We start from the raw sequence: 19529 nt of genomic DNA, 5'->3' as shown, positions 1-19529 counted from the left end.
ACATGTGATGGTGAAACAGCATACAGTCTGTTAAGAGTCTCCTGACCTGCACAGTTAACTCGCGAAATATTGCAAAACCTGTAGTCCTTTGGGTTCAGTACATGCTGAGGCTGTGAATAGAAAGTACCAAATAGTTTTCAACTAAGATGTGAGACATCTGTCAAACGCTTCTGCATTATTTCGTATTCATAGGTTACTAGTACTCTATCATAGATACCTTCAGAGGGTTGGTCGTATATGTCGGAATCACCAAGTAAGCGATGTTAGGGTTAAACTCAGGATACTAAGTAAGGATGGCAAATCGATTGGTGAGGTAATGAATATTTATCGATTGAGATTATCGCGATATGTATTATGCATGTCCAACCGCTGCTCTCTACCTCAGTGGATGATGATGGCTGATGTAGGAGTGATTTGGAAGAAAGCTGGGGGTAACTAAACCAGCATGTGAGATCAGTCCATGAACTTGATGACTGTTGAAATGAACTGTGTAGACGGGTGTCGACTATTTGATTGGTGTCCTTCCGACTAACGTAACCCATGGTTAGAGTCTGGTTGGGTTTGGTCAAATTCGTTTTCACTGGGGCAGATCCATTCGCTCTTTGTCTTCCTTTTAGAACCTGAGTTTACAAAGTATCTCGAAAAATCCCTTTACTCTACGAGTACACATTTCCCTCGAATCATATTGTCTATCCCTAATGCATACTACTATCACTTATACTGCTATAACCTATGCTACTCTGATATCTAGTTGTGCAGATGTGGTGTGGTAACTTAAACCAGTCGACTGATATGTCAGGTTCTAAGTTGTGTATGGTTTACTGATGTTGTATTCATCACAAATAAGTCTCAGTTAAGCTACCATTGAAAATAAAGAAGCGCTGGATAGCTGTTTAGTCATATTATGGGATTTCTCATCTACTTTGTGCTTTCTGCTAGGAGTCGAATTTAGGATGTTCAGGTCTTGCAATGAATGTTCAATCATTAAATGAACCTGTAAATCATCATTCACTAGTACAATTCAAACTCTAATCAGTTTGCAATATTTATTGTGACCATCATTCAGTATAGTTTGATATCTATCTATGATTAAAAATATCTTCTAAAATTGAATTATTTCATTATACTTATAAAGAAAGTTTCATATATTTAATCGTTGATTAATACATTGAATAAGTGTGGAATATAATTGTTTGGTCGGAAAAAAAAAATCGACCAAAAAGAAATGAAAATTTTCACATTGGAGTTAGCATTACCTCAACCACTTTCATTACTTTTTATTCATTTCATAATTTTTTTTTCTCTCCTTCTTTTAAATATCTACTTGGTTTAGCGTTTAAAAATTGCTAAAGAATTTGGTGATCTAACTGCTCAACGACGTGCTCATAGTAATATCGGTAATGCATTTATATTTTTAGCTGATTTCAATGCAGCCGTTGAACATTATCGGTAAGATTGTTTTATATTCATTCGAAAGTAAAAAAATCTGCTTTATATTTTTTATTTTTATTAGCAGAAAATATTAAGGTATAAGAATTTGTTTAAGATTTTTATTGATTATTCCTCCTGTCCTAGTATTAATGATAAACTAAATTATATTTATAAGAAAAATATAAGTGTAGCTGTGATGGATGCTACCTGTGTTGACAAATATCAGTAGTATTTAACATCAACCAGGAGTGAAATGCATGGCAACAAAAGATTGAGAACATCGAATCGAAGATTACAAGAATGTAAACAGAGATTAATCTTAATAACAACAGGAATGAAGAAATGTTAAAGTTTGTGAGAGACAACTGACGGAAGATGTGCAAATGAAGTATTTAATGTATGGTTTTCATATTTTACCGAGGCACTGTAATTTTGCACTAAACAATTTGTTGGTTTTCCCCAATGATCGGGTAAATTTTGTATTCTATATTAAGAGTTAATTTTAAATTTTTTTTCCATATTTTAGTTCTTAAAATGCTTACAATTGATAAGTATATCTGTTGCACAATTTTATACAATAAAAATGATATGATGTATAAGTTAAACTGCAAGAATAAACACTACTAATACAGATTATTTCTAAAACTCTTGTTACTGATTGAGCCTACTTAATATATAATTCAGAGGATACGGTCAAGGATATGTTATGTGATATTTCTGGGTCTGTTTATGCATCATAGGCTCAACAGATACACAGAGATTATTGACTTTTGCTTATTATGTGCGATCAAGGTCTACCATCGGTGTGTATATGATTAGAGAGTCTGCAGTTTTCTCATCTTCCTCTCCTTCAAACATCCTGTTATAATCATTGAATCGTTGTCCATACGTGGCATTTCTTTTACTGGTGTCTACAATAATAATATTGAAGCAATGTTGTTAGGATCGATGACTTCTCATATAGGCCCTAAAAGAAAAATGACTTTAAAACTTACGAACAAGTGTTTATATCAGGCCTAATTTAATTTTAATACTGATGCATCTTAATAAGTTTTTTTATCATGTTTATTCTTATTGAGTAGAGTTACTGAAGGTCTTCAGTAAATAGTTTAGTCGCTGAAAAATTCCCATTATATTAAAACACAATTAATATGAACGAGAAATATTCTTTTCAATAATTTTTCATCAGGTTCTACAATTCATAAATCCAAATTAATAATCCATAAAATTGGTCAGATTTAAGGCAGAGTAAATCATTTGGAAATTGTAATATGTGAATTGAGAATTGTTGTTTGTTATATAAAATCAATTCAGATCGTTAATGTTGGGGCTGTTTAATATAAAGTGTTAACTTGAATCAGTTTATAAGTGAAATGAAATTGTGCGATAAATGATCAGAATAAATACGGTCAACATGGGGTGAGAGAAAATAATGGAATAAAAGTCGAAAATTACGTAATATGTAGAATAATATGAATTAGGTCAAATATAGTAGATTTAGGGGTGGATACTGAATAAATTTCTCAAAAAGGTTAAGTGTTACTATTATTCTCTTTTTATCCTTCAGTATTAATTATATTGTGTATAAGTTACGTTAACAGATTCACCTAGAGATATTCGATTCATAGTCCATTTAGAGCTTGGCACAAATGCACATTAGCTAAAATTGCATTGCAACGTCAATACGATAAGATGAAATCAACATTATAAATCCAAAAGAGGTCATATCCCAACAACCTCAGTTCATAAAGATATCTAACCTCATTAACCGACTTGTTGTCTTTGCCTAGCACCCTACACGTAAACTCAACATTTCTCACTCAATGTTTCTACGATACACGGGTAATATTTCTAGTGCACTGATCAGAAACTTGCAACCTACGCATGTCGTCTACTTTTATAAATCATGCTTCATACCCAGAGAGCTATAGAGAGCGGGTACTATTCAGTATATTCGTCCTTTGTTTTACAGATGGCCTCGATTCACATTACATGATCGTATACATTAAAACCGTGTACACTAGTCTGTACTTGATAAATGGTTATTGAGGAGGGAGTTAGTGTATTTTATCTGTTAGGATCAGGTCTATGTCCACCCTTTTAATCCATAATTTTCACACGAGAGCCAGTGATAATAATCGATTGATCAAAATGACGTAGGTGAAGAGAACTCAGAATCTGCTGGTTAAAATCCGAGCATTTTAATTACGAAGTCACCTCTCTACGCTTGGTAAATGAGTTACGTAAATAATGTATCTGTACAAACTTTCTGGACCCTAGCAGTTGATTGTAATGTCAAGTGAGATGACTTTTAGGCTAGTTACACCATTAAGTCCATCCTCAAGCATCCTTATAATTGTTAAGACAACGTAGAGTTCAACTAACCAACTCATTGTTCAAAGTTGTCGCAATTCAAAGCAAAATATTGTCAGAAATTAATGCGAAGAAAAACTCAGATATATATTTTAGGAAAAAATGTTTGATAAGGAGGAGGAAATAAGTACAAAATAATGAAGCGTTTACTAATTAAATCAAATTAAAGATCATAACGTTTTAAAAAAGTTAATTCATTATATATCTTTGATTTCAGTCCAGAAGTTCAAGCTTTCCTAAACGATTGTTACTAACTTTATGCTTGAGTTCTTTTCTTCTTTCCACCTTCTGTTTACACTGACCAGTAAGACTACTTTTTTTAAGTTTATAACCTCATCAAGTGATTTACCTCATTGCCCACTGTACTCAGTGATACTGTCATACTCAACTATGACTCCAGAAGTACTGATGATAAAGAGATGACTTAGCGGTTAAGAAGTTCAACTTTCAACCACTCATTCACAGGTCCGAATTCCTCTTCACATATTTTATTTTGGGCAACTGGGTGGTATCACTAATCCTAAGAGCCAAGTACATGAGTCTCTGCCTGGTTGGTGAGTTGATAATCAGGCCCCACTCAACATTTCTTTCTGAATTAGCTTTATTCGAATTTTATGTCTGTGTGTACTTCTCTAACTAATTTTCGTTATTGTGACTTTTCCCCTCTTTATTATTTCTTTCCGATTTATGATATGTTTTTAAGAGAAGCATTACAATTATCAGTACGTTTAAAGGACACATCACTTGAAGCTCAAGCTTGTTTCAGTTTAGGAAATACATTTATTCTATTAAGGGACCCAAGTACTGCTGTTGTATTCCTATTGAGACATCTCATTATTGCTCGTGGTCTATTCGATCGTATAGGTGAAGGTCGAGCACATTGGTCATTAGCAAATGCTTATACTGCCTTAAAAAGATATGATCTAGCTTTACGTTGCTCTAAACGTCATCGTCGAATTGCTCGTCAGGTAAGCCTTCAGTTGATAATTTGTTTACTCTATGCATTATATGATGATGAACTTCATTTTTCTTATAGTACCAAAATGTTTAACTAGGAATGTTCCTCAAAGTTTCCTATTGATATTCATGGATTTCATCGAAATCATGGAACAATCTAAGTTAAAGCACCGTTTAAAATCTGGAAGCATTGAACGACCATCTCATTCTAGCGTAGGACCCACACACGCAGGTCCTGAGATCTACTCCCGCGCGTAGGATCGTGGATAGAAATCATGATTATGAAGTTTCTTATCACATACCGACTTTAGTTGGACAGCCATTGGGGACCAGGAAGTATTCAGTAGCTCTAACATCCTAGTTTGAGATCCTTGACTAGTGTACATCCACGACCCTACCAGGTATTCAACCTAAGATCATCAGGGCTCACAGCTAGTGCCTAAGCTTCAGATCACTGAGCTCCCATCTAATTTTATATATTTCTAGCCGTAAATTCAACAATCTCCACAACACTGTACAATACCGTTTGTGATTATATCTAATGTTGATAACGTAGGTTATGTAAAAAGTTAAATTTGAAGTGTCAATCGACTAGCTGATCACCTCAATCGAATCGTTTGTGCATTTTTCGGAAGAAAGTAAATGTAATCGGATAGTAACTTTTACGCAGTTGATTGTTCAACGATGATCCGTAGTGTCGCGATTTGGTCTGTGCACGACCGGTTCTTACGGAATACGACCTGTCAATCTCCGAGTCGGACGTCTATTGAGTCTTTCATCCGGTTCAGCAACGCTCTGTTGAAAATTATTTCCTGGTACCGATAGTAGTGTGATTCTTCTGTAGTTCCCACACTTGTTCATATCTCCTTTCTTTGCTATTCGTATGAGTTATCCTTCTTTCCAGTCCGTCTGTGGCACTTGTTATTCCTCCCAAATCTTCCTCAATAGAACGCGGATCATCTTTGCAGTTACTTCTAGTTCTGACTTTAGTGCTTCGGCTGGTATATTGTTGGGTTATGCTGCTTTTCCACTCTTGATTTGTCTGATGGCCATCTTGATTTCTTCGATCGTTGGTGGAGTGACATGTATAGGATGGTCTGTGTGTGCTGCTTCGATATCCGGTGGATTCAATGGAGCTGGCCTATTCAAGAGTTCTTCAAAGCGTTCTACCCATCTGTTCCTCTGTTCTTGGGTCTCAGTGATTGGCTTGCCTTCTTTGTCCTTAACCGGTTTCTCTGGTTTACTATAATTCCTTGTCAGTTTCTTCGTCGTGTCATATAGTTGTTTCATATTTCTTTCTCTTGCACTATTTCCCGCTGTCGTTGCTAGCTATTCCACGTACTTCTGCTTGTCGGCTCTGATGCTCTTCTTCACTTGCTTTTTTTGCTCCTGTGTATTTATCTTATGTCTTGACTTTCTCTGTCCTTGTTCGTCTGTTGTTAATTGCTGTCTTATTGTTCTTCCGTTCTTGAATCTTACCCACGGTTTCCATAGAGACCCAGCCCTACTCTTCAATTTTTCTGTTTATTTCTAAATACATAATATTTTACACAAATATAAATTTTTAAATTATAGAAATCTTTTCTTTTATTTAATGTTTATCGTATGTCAAAAAGAGGAAAAACAAGATAAGAAAAAGAATTAGATGGATTTTGTTGTTTCATCATTTTTCATTTTAAGAAAGAAAAGCTGATTTCTATTTTCGTCCTCTTCCTATCCTTGTTTTTTATAATGCTTCCTCTTTTTTTCTTTCCTTCTCTCGCTCACTCACTTACACATTGGATTCGTTTTAACGTGTACAAACAAATATTTAAATTATTTCATCTGGTGGATGAACGAACATACACTTGAATCACTATGTATGTAATAACTTCATACACACTAACACGCGTACCCACAAATATTTATTACGCAATGCGCATATATATATATATATATAGCTGGGTGATACCACAGGCTATATGACTGCTCAACTGATGATTGGTGAAATCTGTAACTTAATGACAAGTACACAAACAGAATGCTCTACTCTGATTGGTGCTTCTTGTAAAAATGATCAAACGGACTCACAATCAAACAATTCAAATTCAACCATAAATTATTCGTCTGTACAACAGAGTTGTTTACTGGATATAAATAATTCGAAATTAAATGAAAATATTCTGTTCTTAAAAAATAACCATAAATTACCATGTGGTGCAAACAATAACAAATGTTGCATTGATGGGAATAACAATAGTGTCAGTACTAATACTACTACTATTTCTAATCCTACTAATACTATTTTAACAAATAATAGTTGTACTGATATTAATTTTTCAAATAATCCTCCCACTGATCTTCATATTACTGATGGAAGTAATTCTAGTCTAATAAATGGATTAATTTCACAGTCATTATTGGATTCCTCTAAAACAATCGATCCCTCTGCAAACACTGACGTTGTTAGTAGTCGAATAGAGATAAAAAGTTCACAATCAACTGTAACTAGTAATTTTTCTACTACCACTGTTCCTTCCCCTACAACTGTGACAGCGAATATAATTGATAGTAATCATACTACTGAAAATCATTCACATAAAGTAGTAATTAACAATGATAATGGTAACGATGATGATAATAATCAAGATGATCTAGATTTGGAATTGGATAAAGATTTAGAAAATGAATTACTTGAAAATTATGAAGGTATACTTGAAACAGTGGAATTTGTAACTGTTACAGAAGATGGACAAACTGTCACTTCACAAATGGGTTGTTTGGGTAGGTTTAAATTTACTTTTTTGTTGTTGGTAATTCCATTATTTTTGTAAAAATGTTTATTCTGTTGTTTAAAACAATGAATTCCTTTGAAGAAATAGGATAATGCAATGAGAAGACAGAATTAATCCAAATGATGTAATCATACATGTGTGATAGGAAAAATATTACACTGATATACCACATAGTTCTGATAATCTTCATCTTGTAATTACATTATCCACCTTTTCTGCTGTATGCCTGAACACCGTTTACCACGACGCACAATGCTGACTAGTGTTGGGGATGGTTGGAAGAAAGTTAGGTGCGGCCAAACCAAAATGTGCTTGAAGTCACTAACTTCTAGTCTGAGCCATGTTGGTAGATGCAGACTACTTGGTTGGGGTCCACGTGACTGTCGTAACCAATGATTGGAGACTGTGTGATATGGCTCAGAATTGATCACAATGGAGTAGGTGTATACACTCTCTGTCTTCCCTTAAACTATGAGATTAAAATTGCTTTATATCTTTCTTTCTACCAACTAATTCTTTCTTCCTGTACTACATTACTACCATTGAAGTGACTACCTCTATGAATTTGGTGTTCATCTTGTTGTGCTAATGAGGTGTGACCACTTGGACCGACGCATATATGTGCTTGGTCCTACGTTGTAGTTGACTGACTTTTCTGTTGCTATTATTGTTGTAACATATAAGTGCTGAATCGGTTAGTCTGTTAACGATGAATTTCACTGATTGATTTTATGTGATTGTGCTAGTAAGCCACTGAAAACCAGGTGGAGGTCTGGATAGTGGATTGTTGCTAGTTCGAAACTCTTCAGCTGTTCTTATCCACGACCATACTGGAAAGTGCTTAGTTTATGACCTTTACTTCTTGTGACAGGTATGGTACCTTTATATTCCTACCAATTTCGCATGAATTCCATACACAGACCTTACCTAACCAAAACATTCGAAAAGCCAACCGATTTGCTTTATGCTGTTATGACTCAATAACCCACATGATATTGTCCATCAATTAAAAAACCACAACCCATTGTAAATAAGTAATCATAATTCATGCATGATTAGGTCATATTATGATACAGATATACAATTACTTAACCTATAGTTTATAAACGGGCCAATATACTTATGTCACAGTCTCTACATTGGCGATTACCAACTGACTGACAGGAATTACAGTTTGCGGAAGATATTAGCATTTCCCTTTCAGTTCTGTATAATGGACTAATTGTTTAACTGAAAAGATTTCGTGGGAATCGGTCTAATTTGTCAGTTGTATTCGTCATAAATTAATTTAGGTTGGCATACCATTTAAAACTAGGGGATGCTAGATAGTTGTTTCGTTTTAGTGTATAACTCAGTTATCCACATTCAATGGTTCTAATGGTTAGGCGTTCACCTCGTAACATGGAGGTCCTGGGTTTGATCCTTGATAAGATCATCAATGTAAAGTGCTACTGAGAGTCATATTAGAATGAAACAACTGTCTAGTACTCTCTAGTTCTCATTGGTACCTCAGTATATAATGTGTACAAGCTATAGAATAATTATTTATCATTCATATGTTTTATTTTCATCCAATCAAAACCTACAACAGGCATAAAATATTACTGAATTAGGTTGCTTCTTTTACCAGATATCTCTCATAGTTTGAAGAGAATTTTCATTATTAACTGGCATCATTTGTTGTTGTAGAAGATCTTAGCTTCAATCAGTTTCTTAAAGCCATAGTTTCACACTATTGAAGAATATTAAACTATGACCAAAACAATTGTTAATTATCTCCTACCTGTCACGAGTTCTTCAACTGTATGACTTTTCTTGATGAAGAATAACCCACTAATTATAATAATTATTATTTAGTATCTTGTAGTTTGTACAAAATCGTTTAAAAATAATTATGTTACATATAAAAGTATGATCATAACTGTAATAAAAATGATACCACATTAGGATATATATGGATAGAAAATTGATACAAATTATAATCGACGTTTATATGCTTCTATCATAAGTAAATATACATTGTATGGTAGTAATAATAGTAACACACTGAGATCAAAAGAACAAGTCCTAGTTGAACCACAATAAAAATGAAGAGGGAGATGGAGAGAGGGGAAAGGAAACGCACTATTGTTTATTTCATACTTCCCTTTTAATTTATTAATCTCTGAACTATATGTATATAAAAATCTGCTATTTTAACAATTAGCTATATCCGACTTTGTTTTTAATAATTGTATTTAGCATTTATTAATACAATTCAAATAAAATGGTGGATGGTAATAACTGTAGTTTACAATCTTACTGATAATCATAAATCTGTCTTTTAGTAAAGCTGAATTGTGCTTAACAATAGAATCCAGGAAACGCTGACTATATCTCAGTTTTAATTTTACCATTAGAACTCTGATATTGAATACAATTTCAAAGATTAACGAGCTATCCAAAACCTAGATATATTAAAATGTGTAGGTAAAATAGCTATATCGATTCAATCTACTTAGGATAAAGATAATGGCAACATAAACTGATCAATTACAGTCTTGAATATCAACTTGAAATCTCAAACCATATTGTTTACAATTTCGTAATCGTTGAACAGCTTAATGGTTATCTGAACTGAATAGCTCAGCGGATAACTCATTGGAGTTTGAAGCAAGTTACTAGGTTCGAGTCTTAGTGTGAACATCTAAAGTGGAATGGAGATAAATACGGCTAACAGGTCTCTAGTAGGATGAAATGCATGTCCTGAACTCCATTAAGCCCCACTATTACATCAAAGCGTTAGTTCCTAACTGTTATACTAAAAGTGGTCAAGTACACAAAAACATGCCTTAAGTAAACTAGTTGCTTTAATTTCATTTGATTGTAAAATTTCTATCGTGTCTCATATACCTTATTGGTTGGGTTACTTACCAATTAGTTTTATTTTATAACACCATAAAAATATACTAATTGCTAATGGGATTTTCCTAAAAAAACATATTTTCTGAGCAATCGATATGAAATTTCTATTTGTATGTATGAGAGTTTTCATTTCACAAACGTTTCAAATGTGAAACAATTTAGATAGTTTCTACCAAGGAATGTTTTCTTGTCATAATAAGATATGGTGTCTAGAAATTTAACAGTAACAAATAGAGTTTGGTATAATGTAATTTACATGTTTACTTATTTGCTACATAGAAGGAATTCTTTTCGCACTTATGTTTATTACGCTGTATCATATTCATGATATCTGTGGTGAGTATTATCCCATCATTATTTCAACTGTACAGTACAGCACATACTCCTGGTTAGCATTCACTACCCAAGAATATGTACATTAATATGATTAAATATGACACCAAACATCCACAAAAGAAATGAATACGATTATCATCCCCTCCAGCCTTGATTACTCTCTAACATTGTCCTAAAACAATCGACAAGACAAAAACAGAAAATCAAGAGTTCTATTTTCTCGAATATCGATGAAACAGTGAGAAGTGTGAGAGTTTTAGGACACTGTAATGTAGAGATGCCGACTTATAAAAGTATCACTTTTATCGGTTTGTTCTGTTCGATGTATTTTGAGAGTTATCAGACTTTTCAGCATTGATCATTTTAACGTCAGACGTCATTACAATATTTTCTGTAAAATATGTTCTGTCTGGCATTATATGACTTAGTAAGTAGGCCAATATTCTTTATCTCATTATTATTATTATTAAGCTGGTCACTGATCTAAATATTTTAGTTACTAGAAGTAAAAATGTAGTAATGAATTTTTCTCGCTTGGATATCATTGTTCGAAATTGGGAAGTTAGCAGACTAGTGGTTTAAATGGTTAAAAGATCTAAGCAACATTTTAATTTCAGTAATATTTGTATGATTGATCACTTATATATTGAAGGAAATAAGTGTATAAATTCATGCATTAGCATGTTTATAAACTCGTAGATCATTATATAGTTCATTTTAGCATAGCAGGTTTATGGGAGATTGTCAACTTTGTAGTTTACGGCGTGAACTGACCTAAACTAGACAGTCCTGGGAAGTCAGAACGTATTGAACAACTGTTTCGCCTGTAGTACGGGGCTCTTCAGCGGCACAAACCCATAACCTCACCAGAACTAGTGACTAACTTCGAATGAAATTTTTAAGTTCCTAGTAAGAGGGAGTAACAAGTGAAGTTTAACCATGTCGAAAGTGAAAGAGCTATCACCAATATCAATGAAACATCGTAAATTGAGTCGAATAAAAAATATAAAACCATTAGTCTGAGCTCAGAGGTCTAGAAATAACGTCCTCATTATGAGATCTGAATATCATGGGTTTGATCTCTGGGAGAGAGTTATGAGTTTACACTATTGAGAAGTCCTGTTTTTAGAGAAAAACAGAGCTCCCTAATATTTCCTTATTTTTAATGGTTATCTAGCTATTCTTAATTCATTACCTTGATCAGAAATAATTATTTACTGCATATGATCAGTATCAAATGATTCATTCCATGTAGTAAACAAATAACAGTTGTTTTATAGATATTTTCCCCTATATTATTATTTTTCCGTAGTCTCTCTCACTTTTACTAAAAACAGTTTAACAATTCAGCATATTATTAAAAAGTAGGTTTTAAGCGTTTATATGACTCGACAAAATATCTCGTGCTATTCATTTCGCCTAACGATGTTATCGAAATTCTGTTTGAAATAGAAGTTGCTTTCCCGTAAAAAATGTCCATAGTCAAGTAAATGGCTAGTGTTATACATCACTTTTTATCCAGTTGTGGAAAAAACATCGACATATAACCAATATATATATATATATATATATATATATATATATATATATATATATATATATATATATATATATATATATATATATATATATATATATATAGCGCCATCCTATGTATGCAAAATAAGTGAATTCATTCTGACCATTGGTTGGAGACTCGATGACATAGTTCAGAATTGGTCACAATGACATGTGCATTCACTATTTGCTTTACTTTAGATTTTCAGTTCTAAAATTATCTTATACTTTATATTTCACAAACTAATAATTTTTTTCGAGTCATACTATCTATGCCTGTTTCGTACTACAGTTGATACTTGGAAACTTGAACTGATTCACTTATTTGTATACACCAGATTTTACGTTGCTTGTGATTGATCTATTGAGTAGTGAATTCGTCAACTGGATAGGCGCCCAAATGCCCTGGTACGGCCGAGAGTGGGGAGAGTCCGCTCTCCCTCTCGAAATGCTCTCACATGGCCACGCGTATATAGCCTCTGCCAGGGAAGTCCTACTCACTGCCTTCTCGTGGCGGGGGTGTTGTTTACGAAAATGGGAGGACGAAAAGCGAATGTCCGGCGCTTTAACTGGATTCCAAACCAATGGTGCACATGGGCTCCAGTATCCTGCGGGGACAAATGGCGTATGAACCAATTGTTGGTCACTGGCTTCCATGGGACTGCATCTCCTGACGATGCTCCACTGCCTTGCGAGTCAGACCTTTAGGTCAAAAGCTCGCGGTGTGGTCCCCTAAGAAAACCACCTGCTTTGGTCTGGGCACCCGGGCAGTATCACAGCCCTCACACATATCGAATGAGATTTGTGTGGTGCATATGTATTTGGTGCCTCTTTGTACCAATATCTATGTGTTGAAATAAATAAATAAATAAATAAACAACTGGATAGAGTTTCTTAGTATTTTTTAAATATTAAATTCGATAAACAGAGTAAAGATCATATGTGTCCACTTGCACCTTGATGATAACACCATTATGGTATTGAGGATTTCTTGTCTTATATTATAATCATTACCTCAATTTTGTCTTGTTGGTACTTGTATTTTATTGGAATTATTGTTTTTTAACTATGGTTTTTTCTGAAGTCCCTGACTCAATATTGATAGTCGATTAATCACTAATCTTTCAGATTTATATATCCAATTGTATCAGTATCTGTGATTCTTTTGTGATATTTACACAATGTTTTCTAATTATATTATTATACAGATTCTGTTATTCACTTTTTTGGGTAATAAAAAATGACTCACTTTTGTTATTTACCGTAATTAATATTTGTTCGATCAAAGACAAACTATATTTTTCTCCTTTTTGCAAATTATACTTGAAATGAAGTGTTTGTTTCCCAATAGTTTCATCTCAGTTTTTGTGATCAGGGTACTGTAATTATAAATTAAGAACGATTGAGATTATTCTAATAAAAACAGGATCCAATGTAAGCTAGATAAGCCGAAGACTGACATACATCACCTTGATGATAATTCGTAAGTCACTGGGGGACACCGGGGAAAATTAGTTAATCATGAAAATATAATGTTCAACAAGACTAACTTGGAGTAGAACACCATGTATATATATATGATGAAGGGACAGTAAAATAACTAAATTAAACTCAATTGAATAACGGAAAAGGTTAGTGCAAACATGAATTATAAGAAAGTTATCGCAGTTATTCATTCACGCAAGAACTAGCACTTAATATGCGGAAGTTCGGTAACGTGTATTCGCGGAAAGTGACGACAATCCGATTAGTCTCACTATCTCGCAACACTGGCTTCGGTGCTTGGATATGTACTACTAATGCCGTCCCAGAAAATTCCACATCGCATTATTTTCCGACACCGGGACTGGTTGGAAAAAGCGGAGATATCGTCAGTTTGTGGCATAGTACCGTGGTTTGAGAGAAAGCTTTACACAACTGTCATCTGTTAGTCATTTATGACTCCATGATTACGAGTGGGCTTTTGAATTTGTGACTGAATTAATTGGAGTCGAATGCTTTTTTTACTGTCATAGACACTACAATTACTTGTACTAATACTGTACTAAACATTTGGTTAACATTTTGTCATTATTGATAATTTAATGTCATGTGGTCATTGAGGACGACGCACATTCATGCCCAGGTCCTAAGTCGTTTAAGTAACTATTTGACTGACAACTGTTCGTTTATGCTAATATAAAGTACAGCAACTGAAATGCGAATGAGAATTAACGATAAGTTTTACTTACTTTGATTATGTCTGTGCCATTGCCTTTGTGAAATCCTTTATTGGTCATCGATACTGGGATTAAATGAATAAAAGTTCTAAATAGTAAACCACTTAATGTGTTTATCAATGTTTACCGAATCACGTTGCCAACTATGCTTTTTAAGTCCAATAGAGTAATTTAATGTCTTGCAGACTATCTATTGCATATATCTTTAAGTCTTTACCCAAAATCAGAAGTAGCTAAAGCAAGGTTGCTGATTAAGACCTATGTATTCTAGCCACAGCAACCACCACTACACGATTATCATGATCAGTGGTTAATGTTGTGTGTTAAGACGTAGAGTCGGTCACATTGGCTTAGATGCATTCATTATTTCTTTTCCCATAGATCCTGAGTTTCTAAATCATATTTTACTTTTTGATCACACGAATCATTTCTTTTTCGAATTCTATCAGTGACAACGTTACTACTTCCGCTACTCTGGAATCTCACTGTGCTGATGTGGGTCGGCAAGTTTTACGTCGCATACGACTTACTGACTGACTAACCTCCTGGTTGTGATGCTTTCTGTCTACTAATTATTGTTTAGGCTTCTTTCTATGTAGTTATTTAGCTCATATATATTTTAAGCATATTTTATAAAGCTACAAACTTTGTTGATTTTGTCTTGACGATGGAGTTTCCAACAATTTCTTATGCATTGGATGATATTAAATGATTTATATTGACCAACCACATGATGTTATTTTCCTGCGTTTCTTTTCTTATATGACAATACTATCATTAGTATAGACGCGGGTGGTTGTGGAGATAGTTGTATTATGTTATGACTTCTGCCTCTGTCAATTATCACGTGACAAAATCGCCAATCAGAATTCCGACTTCTATGACCTTGTTCCTGTGCTAAACCAATGACATATCAACCAGAACTAGCCGTCTTGCGTCAACTCTGAATCCCTATTAATCCCCAAAATAGTAACTTTCCGCGTAGCCCTGCCCGTCGAGTCCAGAACAATCTCAGACACATGTAGTTTATATACAAGCAAACCAGACCACATCACACCGTAAAATAAAAAGAATTATACAAGATCAAGCCAAAAGTGAGTGTGATGGCTGTAACCAATAAACTGGGAATAAATTAAGAATAAACTCCACCTGTTGCTCTTCTAGGGCTACTGCCGGTCTTAAGCCCGGGTAAAAGAGAGGAGTTGGACATGGGGTCAACAACCTTATGCCATAGAACACAACCTTGCAAAAAACGCTAACCAGATTAAACAAATTTAAAAAAATCAAACTCTGTCTATCGAGTTGAAGGAAGAATTATGACGCCTCAAGATGAAAGCCGAGATTCTGCGAAAGTCACGAGGCCGATGTCTCTTCTAACAACCAGAGCAACAATTTTTATAGGTACATGAAATATCTGAACGATGTGGGAAACCGGGTGACCAGTGAAATAGCAACGGAAATGAGGAGATACAACTTTGCGGTTCTTGGAATCAGTGAAACCCATTGGACCCAAGCTGCACTGCGAAAGCTAGATGCAAGAGAGACGTTGTTGTACTCCGTTCACGAAAGGGAAAATGCTCCACGCTCTTCGAGAGTTGCTGGCAGGTAAATATAGTAAATCAGAGAAACCGGTTAAGGACAAAGAAGGCAAGCCAATCACTGAGACCCAAGAACAGAGGAACAGATGGGTAGAACGCTTTGAAGAACTCTTGAATAGGCCAGCTCCATTGAATCCACCGGATATCGAAGCAGCACACACAGACCATCCTATACATGTCACTCCACCAACGATCGAAGAAATCAAGATGGCCATCAGACAAATCAAGAGTGGAAAAGCAGCATAACCCAACAATATACCAGCCGAAGCACTAAAGTCAGAACTAGAAGTAACTGCAAAGATGATCCGCGTTCTATTGAGGAAGATTTGGGAGGAATAACAAGTGCCACAGACGGACTGGAAAGAAGGATAACTCATACGAATAGCAAAGAAAGGAGATATGAACAAGTGTGGGAACTACAGAAGAATCACACTACTATCGGTACCAGGAAATAATTTTCAACAGAGCGTTGCTGAACCGGATGAAAGACTCAATAGACGCCCGACTCGGAGATTGACAGGTCGTATTCCGTAAGAACCGGTCGTGCACAGACCAAATCGCGACACTACGGATAATAATAATAATAGCCAATAGGTCAATTGAAAACTTATGATAAAAGGAATACGAATATATGTATAATGTAGTTATTTAACAATAAGAAATATATATATTTAACAAGTGTAATTCACTCATGTTAAATGTGAAGCAGCAGCTACTCACCACTGGAACTGGTTCATGGTTTTGCATTATTTGGAGTTGATTGGTGTTAGGAATGCCAACCATTCTAAAGCAGCCCAATGGTCTAAGTATTTAACACACGACGCGAGATCTGAAGACCCTGGCTCTGGTCTTCGGTGATATTTGTAGATGTACATTTTCGAAGAGTACCATATTAGAACGAAACAACTGTCCAATACCTTCTAGTTGTCTGTGATCGTTCAATTAAAGTCAGTTATTAATATGAACTGCCAAAAATAATAATATTAATTTCAAAAAATTGATTTTAATTTTTTCTTAGATATAACCGAAGATTCAGTTCACGTAATTATAGTTCTTATTTTAAAATTCCTTTTACTTAGATGTTCCAACACCTGTTCTATCAGAGTCGAAAAAGGAAAACATGGTAAGTAGTGTCATGGTTCATTTTTTTATTTCCTGAAATGACAATACCACTAATAATAATGTGACATGTATTATAAGTTAGTGTATTCCGCTCTGTGCCTATTTTTGTATGTGAGGAAAAATGGTGTTGCTTGGTTGCCCAAACTTTTGATGATTGAAGTAATTTATTTATTGTAAATTATTTTCAAATTAGAAATTGGTTGACAGGTTACTGTCGTCATAAAATCAGTGGATAGTAGACTTTTTGACTGAATTGATCAATTTGTTAAAAATTGCTGTGCACTTTAACCTCTTCCAAGTGCGTCTTCGTCACACTTTTGACGGCCCAGATGTATTTCCTTCCACAGAAACCGGAGGACACCAGGGAATGTTGAACTAAATTGGCAGAAACGAAAGGTTCGCCTAAGGAATTCGAAAAATTATTCGAACAAGGATTGCATATTATGCAGGAATCTACTTTGTCAACCAAATCGCCAGCAGAATATATTTCCTGATGCTGTTCTGTCTTGTGAAGAAATGGACCTTTAGGTTAAAGGCTTAAAAGTTCTGAACTGTCAAAACAATGTTTTGGTTGCTAAATTATTGCTTTATGAAGAATCATTGTGTCCAATGCTGTATCTTGTTCAAATAATCTGAAACTACGATCGCTCATTTAAACCTACTACTTCGGATGTTACCAAGCCGAACAACATATAGGTCTGACTAATGTTATGAAAAATCTCGCTTTCAATGTCTACTATTTTGTATCCCAGGTTCGAAGCTCCTCTCTCTACTTCGGTTTGGTCACCTTAGGAGTTTCATTAGCCCCCAAACTTATAGTGTGGCTGATATTTATTGAAGTTTGTTTAATCTCGGTTTATTGAATGCGTTTAATCTTCTGTCTTCAATATTCTTATAATCGTTAAACCGAAATATACAAAAGAATAAGATTCGCAAACCTTGCCTAATATCTTGTGATCAAATGTCAATTATACAGATTACTTGTTTACTAACTCATTTACCAGATACAGATTTGTGTTCTTGATTTAAAGATACTCTCTAATTGCGAAGTCTAGTATATCATACTACCCAGTTATCCAATCCGAAATAGATATAGGACCGAGGGTTTTCTCCTGGGACTTGATTACTGATAGGTTAAATGTCTTAACCAATAAGCTACCATCCCTGTACGAATGCAAGTATAGAATATGTTTATTAAATTAGTCAATATTTAAGAGTATTATTTTGAAATTATGTATTAAGTTGAGATGAATTTTGATTATGACTATTTACTTTATAAAACAAAATATTTTCAGGTTGAATTTTATTTAAGTGCTCCATCATTTCGTCCAAGTTTATCACAACAAATTGATATACCTAATCTTCAAGATATTGAAGGCAATTTAGAATCAATTGAATCCATGTCTCAGATGAATAGAAATTCTAATTTATCAAGTGAAAATTTAGATTCTGGAAATACATGTAATACTGTTGGTACTAGTTCGTCAGCAGTTGCAGTCGCTGCCGCATCTCTAGTTGAAGAAGAACGTTCAGTAGATCAACAAGAAATGTTTTTCTCACTTCTACTTGAATCACAATCTCGTCGTATGGATGAACAACGTTGTTATTTACGTACTACTGGACAAGGTACGCCACCCATTCAATCGACTGAAACAAATAGTGTACAAGAGTCAAACAATGTTCAGTTGTCATCTGGAAATTCTCGTCGTACACCCGACTATGATAACTCTTCACTTCGCAGTCAAATTGGTACAAATGAAGAAGCGTTCTTTGACTTAATCGAAGGGGTTCAGGTAAATTTAATTTTCTTGTACATTCTGAATGTGTATGTATTTCTGTATTCCACCATTATATTAAGTTACTGTTGGTTTTTATGATCCAATTCAGTTACAGTATAATGAATCCTTTTATGCAAACGAGAAGATTGAAATAAGTATGAGGGTTTCATCGCCGAACCGGATTGTGATGTACATAAATCATGGGATTATGCAATTCTCCCTCTGACTTAGATAAGGACATGTAAGCTGAGACCTTGCTTAGTTTGTTAATGGACTTTCTCCATTAACGCATCTTTGTAATTTTTAATGTGTTATTTGACCCTCAAATGACATCTAAGTGCAACAAGCATAATGTTCACAGTCCCCCAGTCTGTCACTTACATCTGTTGATTATTAACTAGTAGCCGGTGAATGTAAAATTTTCAGTCCTGCAGGAAATCGGTTGCATCCCGAATCGTTTAGTGTTGAAGTCTCGACTCA

The 19529-nt window shown here is 34.5% G+C and overlaps 1 protein-coding gene across 1 annotated transcript in view; it reads left to right on the top strand.

Annotated features, from left to right (window-relative positions):
- The window catches only part of GPSM2 (G-protein-signaling modulator 2), a 36965-nt gene that overhangs the window by 10319 nt on the left and 7117 nt on the right, over window positions 1-19529 (top strand). Inside the window, exons 6-10 of the mRNA XM_051213179.1 lie at window positions 1334-1449; window positions 4508-4772; window positions 6702-7524; window positions 17229-17272; window positions 18567-19064. Of these exons, the coding sequence (XP_051073429.1) occupies window positions 1334-1449; window positions 4508-4772; window positions 6702-7524; window positions 17229-17272; window positions 18567-19064 (1746 nt within the window). The remainder of the gene's footprint in view (window positions 1-1333; window positions 1450-4507; window positions 4773-6701; window positions 7525-17228; window positions 17273-18566; window positions 19065-19529) is intronic.

The sequence above is a fragment of the Schistosoma haematobium genome, chromosome 1 (genome assembly GCF_000699445.3).
Source record: "Schistosoma haematobium chromosome 1, whole genome shotgun sequence".
NCBI classification, from domain to species: Eukaryota; Metazoa; Platyhelminthes; class Trematoda; order Strigeidida; family Schistosomatidae; genus Schistosoma; species Schistosoma haematobium.
The sequence above is the reverse complement of the archived record's forward strand: the minus strand, read 5'-3'. Positions and strand labels throughout refer to the sequence as shown.